At 44.6% G+C, this 22,785-nt stretch overlaps 1 protein-coding gene across 3 annotated transcripts in view; it reads right to left on the bottom strand.

Annotated features, from left to right (window-relative positions):
* Nucleotides 1–22,785, bottom strand: part of DUSP8 (dual specificity phosphatase 8) — an 85,842-nt gene that overhangs the window by 11,335 nt on the left and 51,722 nt on the right. For 2 of the 3 annotated variants that reach the window (XM_081205335.1, XM_081205336.1), the window contains exons 4-5: nt 2,479–2,645; nt 662–821 (exon numbers count right to left, since the gene is read on the bottom strand). In XM_081205335.1, the coding sequence (XP_081061461.1) occupies nt 662–821; nt 2,479–2,645 (327 nt within the window). Of the gene's footprint in view, nt 1–661; nt 822–2,478; nt 2,646–19,189; nt 19,617–22,785 lie in introns of those variants that run through there. The other variant, XM_081205337.1, reaches the window with a different exon arrangement.

The following is a 22,785-nucleotide window of genomic DNA, read 5'->3' as shown; positions in this document are numbered from 1 at the left end:
GGAAGCTAGAAAACCATGACTTGTTTATTTGGCTTCTTGGCTTGTCAATAATGTTGCTGTTTTATCTGATGAGAAATAGTGGAGGGACCTGCAATGGGTTGCTAATAAAGCACCAGATTATTATTCTTTTTTAAAAAAACAAACAAAACAAAACACCATTCACTAGTATATGCAATGCTTTAAAGAGACTTTTTTGGGGGTATTTTCCCCACCCTCTCTATTTGATAGGAATAAAATTACTATTTGAACTCCCAGTCTCATTTAATCAATCATCTCTGGAACCAGAAAGAGCATAGTTGTTGTTGATAAAGAAAAGCACCTTCATAGAGCAAGAGACATTTCTGTAGCAGCAACTGTTCTCCCAAGTGGTGTTAGCTATTCCTCAGGTGATGCTATGGGTTTACAACGGTCTTGGTAGCTTTGTTGTCTGGGGACAGGATGGTTGTTTTGTACAAAGGGAGAAAGTGTGCCTCCCAAGGGCAGACTGAGTGTTTTGAACACATCAGAGTTAAACAAAAAACAAAAACCAGAAGTCTGTGCATGTGCATGGGGGGAAATGAACCACCCAGGCACTATTGCCCAGATGCCTTTTGCAGCAACCAAGGTTACAGCCCAGAAGAAGTAATGAACTCCCCCAAATATGGTTGATCCGCAGTCTTACCAATGAATTCAATGGACTTGTCCAGCCAGGGTAGAAGCTTCTCACAGTAATTGTCATTGACTGGAATGCGCATGAAGTGACTGTCACATATGAAATCTGGCTTGGGACAGGAGTTGCTGGCGTTGAGGACATAGCTTATCCCATTCTGGGTCATCAGGTCCTGAGAGAGAGAGAGAGAGAGAGAGAGAGAAGCAATGGATGTTTGGCAGTCCAGTGCAGGATGTTTTCACCCACTCTTCCAGAGCCCCTGAGGATGTCATTGCCTCCTCTTCTTTCTCCTCCACTGGCTACTAGGCTGCCCAGCCTGCAATGTATGGCTGTGCTATCACGGAAGGGGGCTGTTTGGGCCGCCAGCAGGGCACTGTTGCCTGAGGTCAATGAAGATTCAGTAAAAACCACTGGCTGCTGCCACAATGAAAAAAAGCAGGACTTCTGTAGGGAAGCCAAGACTCACTTCTAAAAGCAGAGTTTTACAGAAAATACCCAGAGCAAAGTTCTTTGGGGTTCCAGCTCATATTCCATTCCTCCTGTTTTCAGCCACTGATGCCCAATGCTATGCCCCCCTAGAGTTCTGTGGCTCCATTTTCCAAGTAGTCTCTGTGTAATAACTCTCACCTCGGTCTCTAGGAGCCAGCCGAGCTCCCAAGCTCACATTCCTGGCATTTTTCTCCCCCATTTCCTTCTACTCCCTGTGTAAAATGTTTCCCCTTCCCCTCTCAGTGTTTCTAGTTCAGGCGCTTCTACCTAACCTTCCCCCCAAGGCAGGAATGCCCAACTGGCTCCTTCCTGCCCAGGATTTGTGCCCACTGGTATGTTCACAACAATTGCGTCTTCTTTCTTCTTCTAACTTGTATTATTTTTTCTTTCAATGAAATTCTCTTCCCCGATGTGATATCATAGCCCAAGCATTCTGGTGTCCTTTGAAAGGATGCTGCCTGTTCCCTCCCCTCTCCAATTCCCAAAGCAGATCTTTGTCCATTTTGGGGCCTGCTCAAAGGGTTCTTTGCTTGCAGATGTGGGCTGCCGTTCCCTACACTCTCCCTCGCCCTCACCTCACCATCAGTCACTGTTGAATGCCAAGCTTAATACCTCATCCCCTGGCTCTGAGGCTGGACATGGAAGAGTTGAGGTCAGTGTTATTCTTTAGCTTGGCTGGCACTGGGCTCTGGCAAGAAACAGCTGGCTCCCCTGTCATAAAGATCTCTCAGGGTCAACGTTGCAGTTTTGATGCTCCTGCTGCTAATGTCCTTAGCTCTTCAAAAGGGAGCTCACGTCTATAGCTCTGTTTTGCTGCACAATTCAAAAATGGCCCACCGCTGTCCTGATCAGACAATATAGAGCAGGGGTCAGCAAACTTTTTCAGCGGGGGGCCGGTCCACTGTCCCCCAGACATTGTGGGGGGCCAGACTATATTTTGAAAAAAAAATAATGGACGAATTCTTATGCCCCACAAATAACCCAGAGGTGCGATTTAAATAAAAGCACACATGTAAAAACTCATGTAAAAACACCAGGCAGGTGTACTCATGTAAAAACACCAGGCAGGCCCCACAAATAACCCAGAGATGCATTTTAAGTAAAAGGACACATTCTACTCATGTAAAAACATGCTGATTCCCAGACCATCTGCGGGCCGGACTGAGAAGGCGATTGGGCTGGATCCAGCCCCCAGACATTAGTTTGCCTATCCATGATATACAGTTTCCCACACAGGTGACCCACCTGCTCTCCCAAGTCTTAAGGGGAAGGGTTTCTTTAAGGCAAGCTACCTCTCCCTCCCCTCCCCACTACTTCTTCTTCTTCTTTACATGATGTACCTTATTTAAGACATCTTTCTGGGAGCCTAGGTAGAGATGAGGCAAGATGCGAGTTGGGCCAACATTGGCCACTGGCATGCACGGCTGGGAGATGCTCATTGGCAGGATAGCAGTAGGTTTCCCTTCGCAGAGTCCTGGGAAGCAAGATGAGAAGGTGGCAAAGCCCCCTGGAGAAAGAGAGTGGAGGGAATAAGGTTATTGATCAACTATCCCCATTTCCCCACAAACTGATTTTTATGAAAATTCTGCAGATAGGGAACTGAATCAGAGAACTGGAAGCAAAGTCCCAAAGTCAAATAATGACCCTGTGGTAAAGAGGACAATTAAACCCCATTCTTCCACACTGAAGAGAAATCTTATATTCTGTTCTTGCATAATATAAATGCATAATGTTACATATTAAGACCCTAAGCTCCCACAAGAGCATTAGATACTAGATGCATATAAAAGCAAGCTCCTTCGCCGTTTGCCTTGGTTACACACGATGGGCTTCTGGTGCCATGTCCCCTTCTGTCCTCTAGAGGACGGGAAAGGCAACAATTCTATTCATTAGCAAAAATAAAAATAAAGCAACACTCTTGGGGATAACACTGGACCTCTGCCGACACAGATTGTCTGGGTGTGTAAAATCCATCTTTTTATTATTAGTCCCTAGAATCTATAAACTTCCCTGCTCACTTACCTATTACAAAGACGGGCGTTTCACTGGTATCTAATGAAAGGTTAGAGAACCTGTGACCCCTCCCGGTGGTGTTGCACTATAACTCCCATCATTCCTGACCACTGGTCACACTGGCTGGGGCTGATGGTACTGGAGTCCATCATCAGCATTCCCACCCTGCTTTTAAAGGCTTTTAAACCCGCCTCCCTTGTCACACTTGGCTCACTCCTTTGTTGCAGTCCTGCCGTCTACCCCCATCCCATGAAGCATTGTGTGTGGTCTCTCTGCAAAGGGCTAGGGCTCTCCACCTATTACTAGGTTAGCTAATCAACTGGCTGAAATAAATATTAACATACTCAAAGAAGTGTGCTGTTTTGTGGATATTGAAATGAAGGCGAACAATTCTGTGGACTAACCAACAACATCGCATCATTTTCCCTTCGGGAAATAAACGCACTGCTAAAATCCTGAGACATGCAATGCTTTCAACAGTGCTGTCATCAGCACTGAGCACCAAATCGAGTGTGCTGCACGTTCCAATAAAAACCCCACATTTTAAATCTGAGTTTAATGAATCAGCTCATTTATCATATCCATTAATCGCTTCATTCTTTCAGCCTTTACTATAATAGTAAACAGAGGGTGGATTTACCATTCACCATTTCTCTTCCGATCACTGTGCATCTCTTTCAGTACTGGGTTTTTTGGGGGGGGGGGCACCAGCCGATTCACATGTGCTGTCTACTGTCAATCCCCAATAACTCACCAACAGGATAAACTATTTTTCACATTACCCTTTAACGTTTTAGTAGGCTGTCACCTCCCAGCTGCATGAGCAAGCAGCATAGGCTGCTTCCAGCCTGCAGATTTTTAAATGATTACAAAGCAACCAAGTATCTTAGTGACGGGAGAGCAGCAGATAAACACACCATGCTAAATAAAATAAATTGAATCTGCAGGGGGTGGGGGTGGAGTAAGAGAGAGAGAGAGAGAGAGAGAGAGAGAGAGAGAGAGAGAGAGAATGTGTATGCATGTAATTCTAGGAAGGCAGGAAATAAATTACCTGCACTGGAATTTGGCCAGGATGCTATGGGCTAATTTTACTCCTCTTTTATAAATAGCCCCCCTGGGATCTTTAGCAGCCACATGTGAGCAACGCTTGTCATCTGAGAAGAGTCAGTTGCCAGTGGTGTTGTTATAGGTTTAGAAGTGACTGAGGGAAAAGCATTGCCCAGAGCAGTGTTTCTTCAAATTGCCTACCTTTTGGTACATTTTCTGTGTTGACCTCTCTGCCAAGGAAGCCTTGCTATGGCTGCCGGGATAACCCAGTGTGCTATAGACAAATTTAGGGCATTTTCTAGAGCACACCCTCAGTTCCTTCAGGGCAGTGGCTGGAGGTGTTGGGTCTCCCCGAGTGAAATCAGAATGTGACCTAGGATACTAAGTTGGGTTGCACCAACGGCACTGCCACCATACAAGTATATGTTAAAAAATAATAATTAAGAAGCGGTACATGCCCCCAAGGTATATTTCATTTAAAGACAGGACCTGGATCTATTAAGATTGAAGACTACCGACCTCAAACACATCCAAGACTTTGCTATTCAGAGGGAAGAATTGTGACATTGGGTAAAAGCAGCCTTTCAGGAAAGCCCTGAGTGATCTTCTCATTGAGGATCCTCACCCTAGTGTTCCCTCTGGAACACTCTGAAAATCAGTGGCTTAGGAAATCACTCCTAGGATCCTTCGACTGCGCCGGTCTGTTACTGGTAGATCCCTGTCCAGCCCCCACCCCCGGTCCATCATCCGTAATCTCCAGCTGAATCACAGCATACATAGCTGCAGGCCTTTGTACTTGAAACAGACCTACGTCAAAGTCATGCTGCATTTCAGTAGTCTGCCTCTCTCTCTCTTTGTGGCTCCCACGCATGCACACAGAGCTCTTTTCTATTTCATGCCCCAGTGGATGGCCGATAAAGCGGCCCCGTGTACAATACTAATTAGGAAAGCGAGCCCATATACTGGGTGGGCGGCTGAGATAGATGGCAGGATCTCATTTCTGAACAGATCACAGTGATTTATTTATTTCCAGACGTTGCAGAACATGGCATAGCAAGCAGCACCTGAATCAAACAGATCTTGTTCTAACTTAGAGCTTCAGGCTTGTGTTTCTTCTGAAACACTGATGTTTAGTAGCGAGATTCTGTGAAGTTTACTTTCCAAATTGCACATCTTATATTGGATTGACACAGCTAAATTGGAAAAAGCTACAAAGGTTCAGTAGGAGGAAATATTTGCTTAAGCACCAATTTATAATACAGTTTGACAAAAAATTGTTTTACAAAGGACTTGTGTTTTCCACCCCTGTGCCAGGCACAATTGAAAAGCCACCTTTTACGTAAAATACTGTTCCTGGCTACTCTTATCAGAAGGTAAAGCCTGACCATACAGTTCACGCAAGCATCTTCCTTGAGACAGCCTTCTGATCTAATGCTTCACAGGGTATATTTTTTGCTTTCCCTGCAGAATCTGGCAGCTGACTAAACAAAAAAAAAACCAAAAAAGAAACCCAATCCCTAAGCACTAATAATATTTGTGAACAACACTATTTCTGCTGCCAGATAAATACTAGAATTTTTTTTTTTAAAAAAAATCACCAAGTCTTGTCCGTTCGGGATGTGAGGAGTTAAATGCACTTTGCAACACCACTTCCTCTGTGGCTCTTTGTGGCATGACATCACCCCTCAACTGGGATATTAAATCAGAATGAACGAAACAAGATTAGCACAGGTGCACATGAGCTCTGGTTACTCCTAGCTGCCTCCCTCACCCCCCCCCCCGCACCACAATTGCATCAATTTCACCATGAAGCATAAATTACGGGGTTGGGAAGTGTGTATGTAAGCATATGTAATTCTCTATTTTTTCTTGGTCTGAGGGTGCTGGCGGATAATCCAGGAGTCAAGACCTGGGCATCTGGAAAGACTAGACAAAAGAAGTCATCCTCTACACAACTTGTTGTATTGCTGCAAATGGATGAAGCAGTGTTATGCCGAGTTGAGTCAACTGGTCCATCTAGAGGACAGAACTGTGTATTCTGAGTGGTAGAGGCCCTCTAAGGCTAAGGTTCAAACTAGCTCTGGCAGCTCTGTGCATTTAGATATAGATCTCTCCACTCAACCCCCTCAAGACAGAACTGCAGAAAGAGGGAGTGAATGGTCTGTTTCTAACAGCAAAATGGGTACAGAATCCTCCCCTTGCTTGTAGCTTATGTCCCTGTAGTCCTGACTCTTTAAGCACTTTTCTCAGTTGAGCACACTCCTGCTATTGGAGTTTAGCTGAGAAGGAGAGAACCATCACAGAAACTGTGGACAGGTAAGCTGTGAACACCGGGTTGCCATGTATTTGTCCCTAAAAAACAACCCCTTCCTTCTTCCATGTGGTTGGGGGTAGAGCCACATTTAAGCATACAGGTCTGCTGCCATCAGATCTATTCTGCTCAAGATCTTTTAACTGAAGATGTCAGAAACTGAGCCTGGCACCCTTACGCATGCTATTGAGCTATAATTTCCTCCTTCCCTAATGTGTTTTTCTGAATACTCAGAAGAAAAGCTAAGAATAGCCAGCACTCAGCTTGTCAGGCAGAGAGGGGGGTGCTGGTTGTTTTTTGCTTGCTTTTTTGTCTCCCAATAGATTCTTATTGCCCAGTTGTAATCTGTATTGCAGAGTGATGGGATTGCCAGTTGTCACTATGCTGTAGGGTGTCATAGGAAGGAGGTCATGCCCTATCCCTTCCTAATTTAAGTAATACCCTCTTGCCATGTTGGAGCATTAGCTCTGTCTTAGGGCTCAGTCCACTGGGCACTGCTAAGCTCTTGCACAGCTCCCATTCATTTCAGCAAAAACGTTCCCCTTGAGGTTTTAGAATCTTTGCAGATGGAGAAACATGCCATTCATTTACTTGCCTATTATGCCCATTTTCAACTGGGAGGAATTGGGGCACTGAGAAATCTGCTCAGACCCAGGTTGCTCTTATCTGTAACAGCCTTACTAGAAAATACAGGCGGAGGGAATTTAACTGTCAGCAGATTCACTGCTAGTTTTGTTCAGGAAAATGCAAGCAAGCATGCAGGGTCTATTAGGAATGCCAGTGGGGATTCATTGAGGGAAGGAGGGCCCAGCATCTGATATTACTCTTGGCACACGTCCTCCTATCCCAACAAGCTTTTCTTTCAGAGATACAGCCTCATTATGAGCATGATCTTGCAAAGGTTGTATAAGCTAATTTATTGGCTAGAATAAAGAAACATTAAGTCTGCCTGGGTCCCACTGGAACAGGGGTGGGGGTTAAATATCCAATTAAATAGTTAATTTCCTTAATCTAAATGGGGATTTGAGCAATCCTTCAAAGGAATGAGGGGGGGGGGACAGACCTCTCAGCCACAATAGTGGCCTTAAAACCTCTTTTAACCTTAAGAAGTCAACATAGCTTAATGCAAAAAATGCAAAGGCCACAAGCAGGATTCCAGACATGACTGATGATTGGGTTGGCTTTGCTATTAACACATGCTAGTTGCCCTTCTAGCATCAGATCAAGCAAAGGGGGGGGGTTAAGGGAATAACAAAAGTCCTGGCCTTGTACAGTTGTGGTTCTTTTATTTGACAAGCTATATGGCCTAGGAGTGGTATTATCTTGGCATGAGTGGAATTAAGAGAGGGAGTGCATCTGTATGCAGGACAGCGTGGGCGGAAAGAGTTCTCAGATTACTTATAAGTGCTCTCTCCAATAGGAGATCTGGTTGAGGCTTCAAGAGAGGATACCTTGCCCTGTCGAAAATCCTGAGGCCGGCCAGAGCTGTAGATTTCCTGGAGGGTTTAGACAAGATTACCAAGCACAGAATGATATAACTATAGAGATGGAAGGGACCACAAGGGCTATCTAGTCCAAACTCTGGTAATGCAAGCAGTGGCTTGGAGCTTTCAGGGGGAGATCAAAGTTGTTGAGCTTTTTTTTAGGGCAGCCACTTTTTTCAGGAACTGCAGAGCACCCAAAACTCCAGGAACCACCATGCCGCCCACACAGAACTCCCCTGCCACACAGAATCCCAATCCCTGACATGCAGCAGCTTTCATTCCGCCCTACAGACCACTGTACCGGCCTAAGTCCCCCACAAACCCGGTGCAGCCCGCACACCCCACCCTGATTTGTTATACTACTAAATGCAGGAATTACAACTATAGAATCCCTGGTATATCTATCTATCCAACCTCTTTTTAAAGAAAAAGAGTCCACCACCTTCTGAGCTGGTTCAATCCACTTTTGAACAGCTCTTCCTGTCAGAAAGCATGTCCTAATGTTTAGTTGGAATCTCCTATTTAGTCATTCAACTCTGTTGGTTTGAGTCCTCCCCTCTGGAGCAGCAGAAAGCAAGTTTGCTCCTTCTTCAGATATTTGAAGATGGCCCTCATATCACCTCTCAGCCTCCTCTTCTTCAGGCTAAACATACCCAACTCCCTCAACCATTCCTCATAAGGCTTGGTTTCCAGACCCCTTATCATCTTGGTCACCCTCCTCTGCACACCTTCCAGCTTTTTAATATCCTGCTTAAACTGTGGTGACCAGAACTGAGACCTGCAAGTATAGGGCGGTATACAAATTTAATGCATAATTAAAAAATAACAATAACTGGGTATGTATCAACCTTGAATGTGTTTACATGTCCCCAAAACACATCAGTGGATGAAATGAGATGAAAAGCAATCCATGGCCACTGGAAAGCTCAAAAAGGATTTTCTTCACTGGCTCCTCTTTCATCTAGGAGTTATATAATCAGGAACACGGTTGCTCTCTGTGATGAATGGGGTTCACAGTTCTGCAGATACTGCACAAACAGCTTTCTGAATGGCCCAGGTGGGTGCCTGAAATGTCTCGTTTGCAAGCACTAGAGTGCTCGTCATCCCTTCATTTTACCTCTGATAGCAACTTGTGAGTGAACAAGCCTTCAGCCTGCAGTGTCTGTGAGAAGGAAAGTGTTGCTTCATCAAACGCAAATGCTGTCTACCTGCATAGTAAAGTGTCCTATAACCTGAGAGTAGATATGGAATCCAATATGGAGAGAACACTGGGCACCGGCCTCTCTCACTTTTTTAAAACATATGATATAAAGGTTACAAGTGACTAGGACGTCACAGGGGCACCACCTGGGTGTCAGCAGAAAAGGGTTAGGACTACTCCACATGCAGTCCCCGTTTTAGCAATCAAACTACTCATGAATCAACCTTTCTATTTAAGCATCTTGAAGCATCTTGAAGACATTAAATAATCCCACCTCACACCATCCAAGAGAAATAAGAGCATGCTTTTAAATGACACAGTAGACAGCTTTTTTAATCCTTGTCTTGTTTAGGCCATTAGAGAGGCTTGATTCACCCAGTCATTCTTTGTGCAACCAACATCATTTCTCCCAGTCTGTACTCTACCCCATGCTCATTGCAAATGATTTGTTGGAAATTTGCTGGACCACGGGTACAGTTGGAAATTTTGCACTTTGTCTCTCAAGCTACATAAAGAAGGTTTGTTATGGCAATTTGCATAGGGTCAAGTGCAGTGTTAGACACTCCCATTGTTCTAGGTGCATTTTGCAACAGGGAATTTCATTAGCGCGAGTGGTTTCTGAGCTCTGGCAGCAGTACTGTGCCTAAGTTTTCAGATAAAAACTGCAGTGTAGAAGGAAAGGAGGACCTTTTTCTGCCTCGCCACTTCCAGCTACTCTCTGAAGACTGGAGAAGAGAACCTCTTAAGAATATTAGGGAGTGGGCAGGGGAAGAACACCTGCAGTCCTGAGCATATCACTGTTCATAGCATTAGAGTGAGGTGGAAATGTTACTTTCATCTCGCATGTTACACAGAGCAAGTTTTTCCAAGGCCACACAGGAAATCTGTGGCACAGCAGCTAATGGCTGCACTCCCAAAGAACACACAGAAAAGGTTTTCTCTAGACACAACACCCAACTAACTCATTCGTGGTTTATCACTTTCTCAGCCTTGTGAGCCCAGCTGGTAGCAGCTGCCTGGGAAAACTCTGAAGAAAGTCCCCAGAGTTCAGGCAGATGCCGTCTTTTCCATCCATGAGACTGAAGTCAACAAAGCTAGACTTGCAAGCCCCAGGTTAGTGCCTGATCACTAAGAAAGCCTCCTCTTCTGTAATAACCATAGTATGAAAACCAGAAATGTGAAAGAAATATCATCACCATCATCAAAGTATCAAAAAGTCTATTTGCTGGAAAAGAACTAGTTTCCACCATAATGTGGTGCCTGGTGGCTATTTATGTTTTAAGCACTTAGCATCTTTTTGATAATGCGGAAGCCAATCTATTATTCCTCTACACCAAAGATTGTCCGCTTTTGTAAATATTGGCACATACTGGCTTCCCTACAGTTGCATGGAAATTCCCTAGTTCCCCAAGATTGCTCTTGATTTAGTTATTACTTTGCAGTGCTGTCTTTGCAATTCTGTCTTCCTCTTCCTAACTACATTTTAATTACCTCTGTGATTCCTACTTCTAAATTCAACTACTCCCCTGCTTAGTTTTGTATTGATTTGGATTCTTTTTCTTCTTCTTCCTAATCTATTCTTCTGCCCTTGATTTCTTTCTCCACCTATTCTTCTGTGTTCCCTTGCAGAACAGTCAGTTCATTTACAACTTATTATTTTCCTTCACTTTTCTTCTAACCTGTCCACTGATCTCCTTTGGCAACAGGTCTTGATTTCTCTTGGTTTCCAGTGATCACGTTTGAATATTTGGTCACAAAATATTTATTTTTCTTTCTGCTTCTCCCCGCACACCCCAATTTTTTGCTCATTGTCTAATCCTTGCCACCTTTCGTCAAATATTATTTCTCTTTATTCATCTCCTAACTCTGCCGTGCCAACTTGCCTCCTAATGATGTTGTCTCCTATTTTGGTGGAATCTATCTGCCATGCAACAGCTGCTAACTGCTCCTACTTTGACAAATGTGTTACTTTAATTTTCTCTTGTTCCTTCAACTTATCTCACTCATGCTCCTCTTGCTATATTTTCTTTCCTTGCTCTTCCTTCCCTTTTTTGAGACTGAACATCTTTCTTAGTTTTCTAAATATTTGCTTCCTTAATCTTAAACATTTCTTTCCCCTGCCCTCTGTTCTTTACTCTTTTACAATTGGATTCCATGCTTAAATGTCCTCTCCCCCCCATAGGTGGATTGATTTAAATTAAGGCTGTTAAAAACATGAATTACATCACCAATAAAAAGACAGTCTTAAATCAGTGATTTCAATAAGGATACTCACTTTGAATTAACGTATTTCTTGAACAAGCAAACATTATTATTTGGCTGCTATAACAATTAAAATATATTGGGCTCGTTTGCATAAAGCATATCTGGATCCCTGTTTTATGAAACCAGGAACAAGCATTGAGCCTACACGTTAGAAATATCCCTTAAAAATACAGGAATAATGGCCAGCAATCACAGCATCCAAGATAACTCCACTGATTATTCACAATTCATCTTTTTTTTTCCTAGCTGTTTTTACACAGGAACAAAGCAGCAGGTTAGTTTAACATCATTATGCGCTGATGTGCAACCAGCCCTTGCAATCTGCATTGTGGCATTGATCGATTGTACGTCACTCCTGCACCAATTTAAAACCAAGCCACAGGATCTGGACAAAAGGCTTGCTCAGCTATTGATGCAATCATTGTGCCAGCATCTGTATGAAACTCTTGAATGAGGCCTGCACTTCACAGTCCATTATCTAGAGAACAATATACCTCCAAACCCCTCATGTTTTTTGTCATGTCAGTGTGGTGGCAGTGGAGGGAGCAGATGCAGCCTTAGCTTTCTTTGTGGTGCACATGCATTTTGACACTATTCTTTAGGTGAAAAAGCCACTGCAACCAGCCAGCTGCCTATCAACGAGTGGAGAAAGATCTCCTGAGCAAACAGGTTCTGAGACAAGTTTGGCTTTGGCTTTAGTAACTAGCTCAGAAATAATGTATCTTGCGGCTTCTCTTGGACAGCAAAGACTAGGCAACTGTAAAAGGATGTCAAATGATTCAGGGCCTTGTATTTGTTTAACTGCAGCTAGTGGTCTATCATCTTCCATCTCATGTACTTTAAGGATATGTGATCCCCTCAGACAATAGAGCTTGAAGCCATCTGCTAGGCAAGTCTGGCTGATAAAGCATTTAAAACTACCTGTGACTAGAGATTTGGGCACCTACTCTAGGGTAAGATTTAGACCAGGGGTAGGCAACCTAAGGCCCAGGGGCTGGATGCGGCCCAATCACGTTCTCAATCCAGCCCGTGGATGGTCCGGGAATCAGCATGTTTTACATGAGTAGAATGTGTGCTTTTATTTAAAATGCACCTCGGGTTATTTGTGGGGCATAGGAATTTGTTCATTTTTTCCGGCCCACCACATGGTCTGAGGGGTGGTGGACTGGCCCATGGCTGAAAAAGGTTTCTGACCCCTGATTTAGACTCAACTTCCATCCCCCAGCACAGAGCTGTAAATGTGCAACGTTTTCTGCAGCTCCTGCAGAGAACGATATTCTTGAAAAGATACTTAAGGGATATATGGAACTGTGTATGTGTGTGCACGCATGCACACACACACACACATTAGTGCGTGCACGTGCACACACATTCACATTATCTCAATGGCACCCTATGACCTTGCAGTGTAATTTCGATTTCTCGCCATTCTGCAGCAGTTATCCCACAATTTGCTATTGCCACAGTTCCTTGCATGAACATGAAAACAATGCACACTGTTAAGACTTTCAGTCGTAGTTGCACTTTAGTGCTGGTGTCAATTCCTGATGAGCTTGCCAGCATCAACAATGGACTAGCAGTCTGCTGGGCGGACTCATGAAAGTTCTTCCAAGAGTACTGCTGAAAACCCTCCTTTACCCTAAGCCAAAACTAAACATTATTACTTAAGAGGAAATAAAAAAGTCAACACTGCCTAGCTAGGACCCTGAGATCACCCCCCCCCCCAATTTAAGCCACAGGTGAACAGAATGACAAAATGCATCTACTTAAAATCACTTGAACTCAGTTCCTTATAAAATCCTTATACCACCCTACCATTGTCAGAGTAAGATTTGTGAAAAGGTGCACTTCCCCCAGCCTGCAGGTTTTCAGTGCATGAGTGTGGGTGAGATGGGGATTCTAATTAACTTTAGTGATACTACATATGAAATCAGGGTGGTAATTCTTGAATATTGACTGATACAAAGTACAAAGGTATGTATCATGCTATGTATGTGGTGTTAGAACAGACATAGGCAAACTCGGCCCTCCAGATGTTTTGGGACTACAACTCCCATCTTCCCTAGCTAACAGGACCAGTGGTCAGGGATGATGGGAGTTGTAGTCCCAAATCATCTGGAGTGCCGAGTTTGCCTATGCCTGTTTTAGAATATCCGTCCCTTAATTGCTCATCTACAATGAAGAAAATGAAGTCTATCGGTTTTAAAATGAATTTTCTAACTATTCCAACACGTTAAGCCCTTGAATATAACTTTAGAAAAAAATATAAAATACTGAAGAGCACTAAAGGCAGCTCAGACTGGCGAATCATAGCATTGTAGGGTTGGAAGGGATGCTGACATTCACCGAGTCCAACTCCCTACAATGCAGGAATCACAACTAAAGCATCCATGACAAATGACCATCCAACCACTGCTTGAAACTATTAAATGGAGAGTCCGCCACCACCTGAGGAAGTCCATTCCACTGTCAAACAGCTCTTACTGTTGGAAAGTTCTTCCTGAGGTTTAGTTGGAATCTCCTTTCTTTTAACTTGAAGCCATTGGTTCGGGTTCTACACTCCAGAGCAGGAGAAAACAAGCTTGTTCCATATATTATGTGACAGCCCTTTAGATAGTTGAAGATGGCCATTATATCTCCTCTTAGTCTCCTCTTTTCCAGGCTAAACATACCCAATTCCTGCAACCATTCCTCATAAGGCTTGGTTTCCACACCCTTTATCATCTTGGTTACCCTCCTCTACACATGTTCCTCAATATCCTTCTTAAATTGTGGTGCCCAGAACAGTACTGCAGGTGTGGTCTGCCAAAGGCAGAATAGAGTGGTACTATAACTTCCCTTGATTGGAACACTATACAGTGGTACCTCTACTTGCATTCATCTCCGGTTATGTATCCTTCAGTATACGTATACGGCAAACGCAGAAGTATTTTGCCGGGTTTTGCCCCACACGCATGCACAGAAGTGCTCTATGTGCTGCGCACATGCACAGAAGTGCTAAACTGCATCATGCGCATGCACAGAAGCATCACCTCCAGTTGCAAATTCCTTGGGATGTGACCGGAGCTCCGGAACGGATCCCGTTCGCAACTGGAGGTCCCACTGTACTTCTGTTGACACAGCATAGAACAGCATTAGCCTTTTTGTTGCTGCATCACACTGTTGGCTCATGTTCAAATTGTGATCTACTAAGACCCCTAGATTCTTTTTACGTGTACTACTGGCAATCCAGGTGCCCAGCATCTTATATTTGTGCAGCTGGTTCTTCCTGCCTAAGTATAGAACCTGATATTTCTCCCTATTGTAATTCATTTAGTTAGTTTTGGCCCAGTTTCCCAATCTATTAAGGTCATTTTGAATCCTGATTCTGTCTTCCGAGGCATTGGCTACCCCTCCCAGCTTGGCGTTGTCTGCAAATTTCATGAGCATCCCCTCAGTTCATTCATCCAAGTTATTTATAAAGATGCTGAACAACAATGGGCCTAGGACAGAACCCTGCAGCATTCACTTGTCCCTTTTCCCCAAGATGATGAGGAACCATTAGTGAGCACTCTTGGGGTTCAGTTAGCTACAAATCCACCTAACAGTGACCTTGTCCAGCACATACCGTATTTTTCGCTCTATAACACGCACCTGACCATAACACGCACATCGTTTTTAGAGGAGGAAAACAAGGAAAAAAATTCTGAATGAAACAGTGGATGTATCATTTTTGTGCTTCATGCTGTGGCCACAGACATGTGATCTGATGGTGAATTTGGGGTAGCTCAATGCAAAGATCCTGAGGATCCATGTGGATCCATGCTTTTTAACCACATTTTTGCACCATTGCAGCCCCAGGCAACAGTGGGTGGGTGATTTTTGGGGGGCAGGCTGCTATGTGATCTGATGGTGAATTTGGGGTGGCCCAATGCAAAGATCCTGAGGATCCATGTGGATCCATGCTTTTTAACCACATTTTTGCACCATTGCAGCCCCAGGCAACAGTGGGTGTGTGATTTTTGGGGGGCAGGCTGCTATGTGATCTGATGGTGAATTTGGGGTGGCCCAATGCAAAGATCCTGAGGATCCATGTGGATCCATGCTTTTTAACCACATTTTTGCACCATTGCAGCCCCAGGCAACAGTGGGTGTGTGATTTTGGGGGGGCAGGCTGCTATGTGATCTGATGGTGAATTTGGGGTGGCCCAATGCAAAGATCCTGAGGATCCATGTGGATCCATGCTTTGTAACTACATTTTAAGTGGGGAGTGAAGGAAAAACACAGAAGGGACAAGAGAGCGTTGTGCAGAGAAGCAGCTGGCTAAGAAAGCAGGAGAGGGATTTTACGGGAGGGAGGAAAGAAAGGCAAAAGTTTCCACAAACCGAAGCCAGCTTTCTCTCTCCTCCTGCATGTTTTCTGGCTGCCTGCGAGGAGCACAGAGAGGAATTACTAGAAGGAAAGACCTCTGCTTTCCCCTCTGCTTGCCTGGAGGGGAGGGGATTTGCCTGCTCTTTGTTCCGTTTGAGCAAACACAGCAACGAAACAGAGGAGGGTGGGCAGTAAGACCCTGAGGCAGAATGCAGGAACGCTGCAACTTCCTCTTTTCAGGTTTCCCTCTCGGACACAACGCACGATTGATTTTTGCTGATTTTTGTTCCTGCGCTCCCCTAATCGGCTCCAGAGACCCCCCCCCCCACATTCGCTCCATAACACGCACAGACATTTCCCCTTCCTTTTTAGAAGAAAAAATCTGCGTGTAATAGAGAGAAAAATACGGTATATTACCAGCTTCTCCCCAATAATATCATGGGGGACTTTGTCTAAAGGCTTACTGAATTCAATATATACGGTTCAATGTCTGGTACTTTTGCTTAAGGATGGCTTCCATTACAAGCCTCGCCAATGATGAAATCACAGCACTTGAAAATCTTACTCAGTCCTGCCATAGAAAATTCCTTGGCTTTCACAACCATTACTTCCTTTTTGCAGCTAGATGGTCTGCTCTGCTGTCTTTCCTTTACGTGCAAGACAACAGCCCTGATTTTGTTTCTTTTGTTCCCACACAAAGCAGAGTTCTCCAGCATGAGCTATATGTTTTGGTCACATACGAAACCCTGCTTAGCTGTCACACTGGAGCATTGCTACTCTCTCAACATAGCTAAATAAGTAGGAGGAGAGCGGTGACACCGCTTCCAGGGCTACTTCACACCTTCACTCCCATGCACAGGTATGCGTTTTTTGAGTATGGAGAAACAGCAGAACAAGCAAGTGACAGAGGTAGATCACACTATATTTCTATGGGAATTTGGCCTCTGTTCTTATTAGGGTAAGTAAGGGAGAGCTGTCATAACTGAAGAGTGTGGGTGGGATATATCAAGACCTGAAACAGCAAAATAGTCTCTGAAATTGACGAGGAAAGGACACTTGGCTGCATTCCCCACCCCCACCCCTTCTAGGATTAGCAAAAGTCAGTTCTGACTTCCTTCCTCAAGTAACAAATGGTGTTCTACTCCTTATATCGGCTCAATTATCTCACCCATTGCTGGGCATTGGCCAATTCCACATAAAGCCCCTTTTCGTATGTATCAACGCGGATGGAATGTTCAGCACATTTTTTCAATGCAGCCTCACTGGCCCCTTTTGCAAGGGCAACATTTGCTGTTTCGCCAGAGCCAAACACCGGCTTCTAAAATGGCAGTTAAAGCAGCTTTCTGGAAAGGGGGAAAAAGAATTGACACTCTCTCTTAGGTCTCTGGAGACTGCCTCCCCTGATCCCTCATTTTAAATGGCTTTAGGATCTTACCTCATCAAGTTCCTATTTAAATTCTATTACTGCAGTGAAAGGGCTCGGTTGGTCTTTGCAGCTGTTCCCCTCACAGCCCCCTGCTATATTGACTCTCACCATCTTCCTGTGCTGCATCAAGTAATCTCTGTTTTCATGCCATTGTCATCATGGCTGGTGGCACTTTTGCTGGTGGCATCATCTTCATCATCATCAGGTATCTTTAACTCTGGGGTGATCGATTTCTGTTCCCCCAATTCAGACAATTTTGACACCGCCATTGTGTGAGGAAGCTCAATAATTTGTCAGATGAAAGACTACCACATCTAAATTCTTCCTAGCTGAAGGAACAGGAACCTTAGTTCACCACCATACAAAGACCCAAACCTCTATGCACGCTTCTACCCACTCTATGCTCCCCCAGCCACAAAAAAACAAAAACATTTTAGGCATGTTATTTGCAGCATATAGCCAGTTCTGATTGTCTATACTAGTACCAGAGGCTAGAAGTAAGTATGGTTCTTGCTTTTACTGAGCTAACTAACATCTGTTGGGCAGGCAGTTTTGGGTTGCGTGTACAACAGAAAGAAGAATCCATAAGGGAGAATGGGGGGAAATTCCACATTCCCTGTCCTCAAGTCAGTCATGCTTCATTTTTTGAATCTTTGCCAACTGTTATATTTCTCCAAGGTGCAAGACCTTACGTAAATAGGAAAGCAACCATTAACACCAATATTTTTCTATTAAAAAAAGCATTGGGCAATAACACCCTTGAAAGAATCAGCCCTCCTGAGTTGCCGGTCTAGATTTTCCTCTGGTAAATGTGCCTCACCAGGACCAGCTCTACTGGTTCTAAGTAAAGAAAAATGTGTCATTTCCATAAATGACTTATTACTAATGACACAATCGCTGGGCTATGCATCTCATGACACAAAAGGGCTTCCAAGCGCTGCAGGAAAATTCTGATTTTGTAAAGAGTGCAAGGGCTGTGGGAAAGTTTCATGGTTCCATCGTTTGGTAAAAGTAGGTCATTCTACTTTTTTAAAGCTGCTTTTCATTTCTCTTCTCACCTCTCGGGCTAGCCCTGCAAGTAATAAACCACTATGGATGCCTTTTCAATAAAGGAGTCATTCTCAGTACAGAAATGCAGTCAGGCATATTGAGCAGCAAAGCAAATGCACAAGATCTAAAGCTAGGGACAGCATAGTGCCCCCACCTTCCTCAATGCCTCTTCTTTTATTTTGCCTTTCTGGAAGGTAATTCCCCCTTTCCTTCCTTTCCTTCCATCTGCACATCCACTTGATAGAAAGTGACCTCTAAAGAAGGTAGCAGTGAATGCAAGATGCTTTCTCATGCATGGAGATGTCCCCAGGAAATTTCCATAGCTCCCTACCCTTCTGCCCTGGAGCATGTGGTGAGTTACATAAGAAAGGAAGAATCTGCCTCACTCCTCTGAGTTTCCCATTATATTCCAGTTTTAACGATCCCAGTTCATTGTGAAATTAAGTCGTCGTCCCCATCCATCCGTTTTTTAAAAATCCAGACCCTGTTAAAGGGGAAGCAACTCTTTTTCTAGATGAGTGCTGCAGCACTGCACATGCAGGAACACAGAGGGACTCAAGGCAAGCATCACTCAATGCCCATCTTCTTGCAGCAGACAGAGAGAGAGAGAGAGAGAGAGAGAGAGAGAGAGAAGACCTACACTGAATGATGGGCATTCTCCCCCTCCTGCCGCCAGAATTTTAAACTTGTCCTAGTCCTGTGATGGCATGATGCCAGCTGCCAACCCCCTCCCCACTCGGCACACTCGGGAGGCAGGAGACATGGTTCAGGCAACAGATTCTATTCCTCTATTCCTCTATCCCTCCCCCCCCCCGCACCCCCAAGCACACTCCAGTCCCATCCCCATTCACTTCTCATGCACACACACCCATCTAAAAGGGATGGGAAATCCAGGGAACCAACCTCGCATCTCCCTGCTGTCCTTCATCCGTCTCACCCTGATTTTCAGCTTCATCTGCTCTTTGTGCATGTCTGGCCAGAACTGGTCCTCAGAGGGAGCAATCATAACATCCAAAGGCATCCAGGCAGCTGCGCTGCGTCTCTCTCCAAGAGCTACCTCCTGCCCTCGCAAAACAACAATTGCCAGAGGTGGGTTGGTGGAAACCTCCTATTTTCCAAAAAAAGTAGGGGAGCCCGAAACACCCCTAGATCCAGCTTCTTGGAGAAATAAAAAAGGGGAGGGAGGGAGCAGGATAGGAATATTCCTGCTCCTTCTCAGCAGAACGATACTCCCCCTCTCTCCACTCCTTGTGTATGTGCAGCGCCAGCTCCAATGAGGCTGAATGAGATCAGCACATGAGCAACAGCCGTGCTGATCCACTAAGGAGCAGTCATAGCTAACGGGTCAGGCATGCAACCACATTCCTTACTCAGCACACAGACATGCAGTTTAACTCAAGGGCTACGCTACTGGCATATGGTTCGCTCAGCTGCTTAAAGGGACAACATCCCTTTCCCTGCTTCCTCCAACCACCCTAGCGAACGGCAGGCGGCAGGGGTAAAAGAAACAGCTCTGGTGCCTTTTGTTTTTGCAAGTCAATATATCTGCACAGCAAACTGAAGCTTTAGAAGGCTGTGCAGCCCTGCTCATCCATTTGATACAAGCTTGGTCCCAAAGCACCAACAGAAAGCAGGAGGAAGTGTGGTATAGTGAGCAGAGTACTAGCCTGAACAGCTAACGTCTGAGCCAGCAGTTTCCTGCACAATCCACTGCATCTCCCTTGTGATCAGGGGTGGCAGTGCAGTACATTACATCCTCTTCCTGCAACTCTTTGAACTTCACCTCTCCACCACCTCCACACCCAGGAGAAAACTATGCATCTCATTGAAGACTGTTCTGGACAGGAGTCCCAAGCTGTCCTTATTTCTGGCCATTGCCCAGCTCCTGCTCCATCATGAAAGCATTGTTTTTAACAGCAAATCTGCACCACGACATTCTCCCATTTGTTAAGCTGGAACCAAGGCTCAACTAGACTTTGCCTCCCAACACCTTTTCATCCCAACACCAACCACACAACGCATATAACAGAATACACACAAGTACAGTGGTACCTCAGGTTACAGACGCTTCAGGTTACAGACTCCGCTAACCCAGAAATAGTACCTCGGGTTAAAAACTTTGCTTCAGGATGAGAACAGAAATCGCACGGCAGCAGCGGAAGGCCCCATTAGCTAAAGTGGTACCTCAAGTTAAGAACAGTTTCAGGCTAAGAATGGACCTCCGGAACGAATTAAGCCAGGGAACAATTTAAATGAAATTAATTGTGCCAGCAAAGTTATCCATTTTTATGAGGGCGAGGAAGGTTTTGTAAGGCCAGCGGTTAATTCAGAAAAAAATCCTCTTGCTATCAAACCCCAATGTGTCACCTTCTCACATTTTGCCTCTTAAAATATGGCACTGCTGCCATCCCCAGTTGCCCTGGTGGTGTGAGCACCCCACTGCATGTTCTACTCTCCAACGTGTAAGCTCTTTGCCACTTGCCACTGCTGGCCCTCCAGCCCCCATTTGCATGCACAACATCCCAGTTTCAATCCTTGCCATCTGCATGTAGCACTGGGAATGTCATTTGAAACCCCAGAGAGCACTGCCAGTCAGTGTAGACAATACTGAGCTAGATGGGCCAATGGGCCTGACTCAGTGTGCGGCACCTTCCTAGTTTCCTAACCCGTTGGCCTGAACATATCCGTCACCCAAATCTCCTGCTCCACAGACTGCCACCCTTTCTGCACCCAGCTTCCATGGCCTTTGCACTCTGCTCTGCTCTCCTTTACATTTCATGCTTTTTGACACCAGTGCAACAATCATAAAGGGAGCAGTGGAAGAAGCTGATATTGAGGCCTGGCTCCTAGTTCCTGAACTTGTGTGGACTGTGGTAAGGGTACTCCACCCTGCTGACAGAGAAGAGCTTGATAAGGCAGTGGGGCCTAATGTTTGTTCTGCTGTGACAAGGACACTGGACAAGCGTATACTCAGTATTCTTTAATTGCCTTTATGCCCTGATGCTTTCTAAGTCTGTTCATGGACTGAATGGTTCCTAGTTCTATGGAAAACCATCCAGGATTAGATGGGCTGGATGGGATGCTTTGTCTCTTTAAAGCCAATGATTTACAAGGGCAAGGACTCCAAGGCTGAACTGTTTCATGGGTGTTCAGTGTTTTTCCTTAACAGTGACATCACTCCAGATGAAGTCACCAGCATTAAATAAACCCTCCCTCCCACCCGCCGCTCCATGATTGGAACCAGTGTTCTAATGAGACTTGTTATTGTAACAAATATGGGGTTGATTATTATCATATGTGGGTTGGAGTTCAGAGAAGTACAATGAAACTACACTGGAGAAGAGGGGCAGTGTTTAAACAGAGGCAGTACGCTGAATGCTGCTCCTGTTAGCCCTCAGAACATATCGCTTGAGCCCCGGTCAATGTATCATGCCAGTGTACTGCAGCAAAACTGGGGTAGAAGAACATAACTTTAGAGGACAATTGCATTTGCTTTCCTAGCATTTAGAACTGTTTCCTGAAACTGCGTAACATTTTCACTGGGTAAAGTAGGTTTAGCCAAGCAAACCTGTTATTTACTCTATTTCTGAACACTGCTTCCTGAAACTATTTTTAGGAGGGGGGAGTAAGTACCCTATGCAGCCATGTCCCCTCTGCATTACGATTGGAGTTTCTTAATGAAAAATCAGGTCATATTTTATAACATACTATAGTCTATCATTTTCAGGTCAATATGTATGTATTCTCTGCCCAGTTCAACTGCTCAAAATTGACCTTCCTCCCATTTTTAATTGGACCTTCCTCCAATTAAAAAAAAACCTCCACCTCCCAACAATCAAGCAAAAGGTTGATAATGTGTTTAAAGACCTGGTTTAGAACTGAGGTACCGTAAATATACCATTTATCAATGGAGAGGTCACTACACTGAGATGTACGAGCTCAGTTTCTTATCTTTTAATGTTATTTAATTCACTCCTTGGCTTGTCGCAGCTGAGCAAGCCCCTTGGACAGTAGACGCTGCTTCTTGTCAGGACTTCCTATGCTCTCTCTTTAGCACTTGGGTGAATCCTGCGGGTACTTTAAGAAAAATAAGCATCTTTTGTTGCACATTTGCAGTGCAAGTCCTCCTAGCATGCAGACAACCAGGGCCTATGCAAATATTACAGCAGCTGCTCCCTGCAACGTCGACACTGACTGGCACAACACAATTTGTGAAAGCAATCAAGAAGTGTCTGCAATACTGAAAGCACTTTGTACTTCAGCATTCGGTTTATCAAAAGCTCCAGCTGGTGAGAAGGAACATCTACAACAGGGGTGAGGAACTTCTGGCACTCCAGATGTTGTTGGACTACAACTTCCACCACCTCAGACTATTGGCCATGCTGGTTCAGAGTGATGGGAGTTGCAGTTCACAGGATTCCTGTGATCTACAACAATGGAAACTTCCCACCTTTCCATTGCATGACTTCTTTAGGTAGCTCTGTCAGAAAAATAATAAT

This window comes from Podarcis bocagei (genome assembly GCF_964188305.1).
Source record: "Podarcis bocagei genome assembly, chromosome: 1".
NCBI lineage: Eukaryota > Metazoa > Chordata > Lepidosauria > Squamata > Lacertidae > Podarcis > Podarcis bocagei.
Note: the sequence above shows the minus strand (reverse complement) of the source record. Positions and strands in the feature narration are given on the sequence as shown.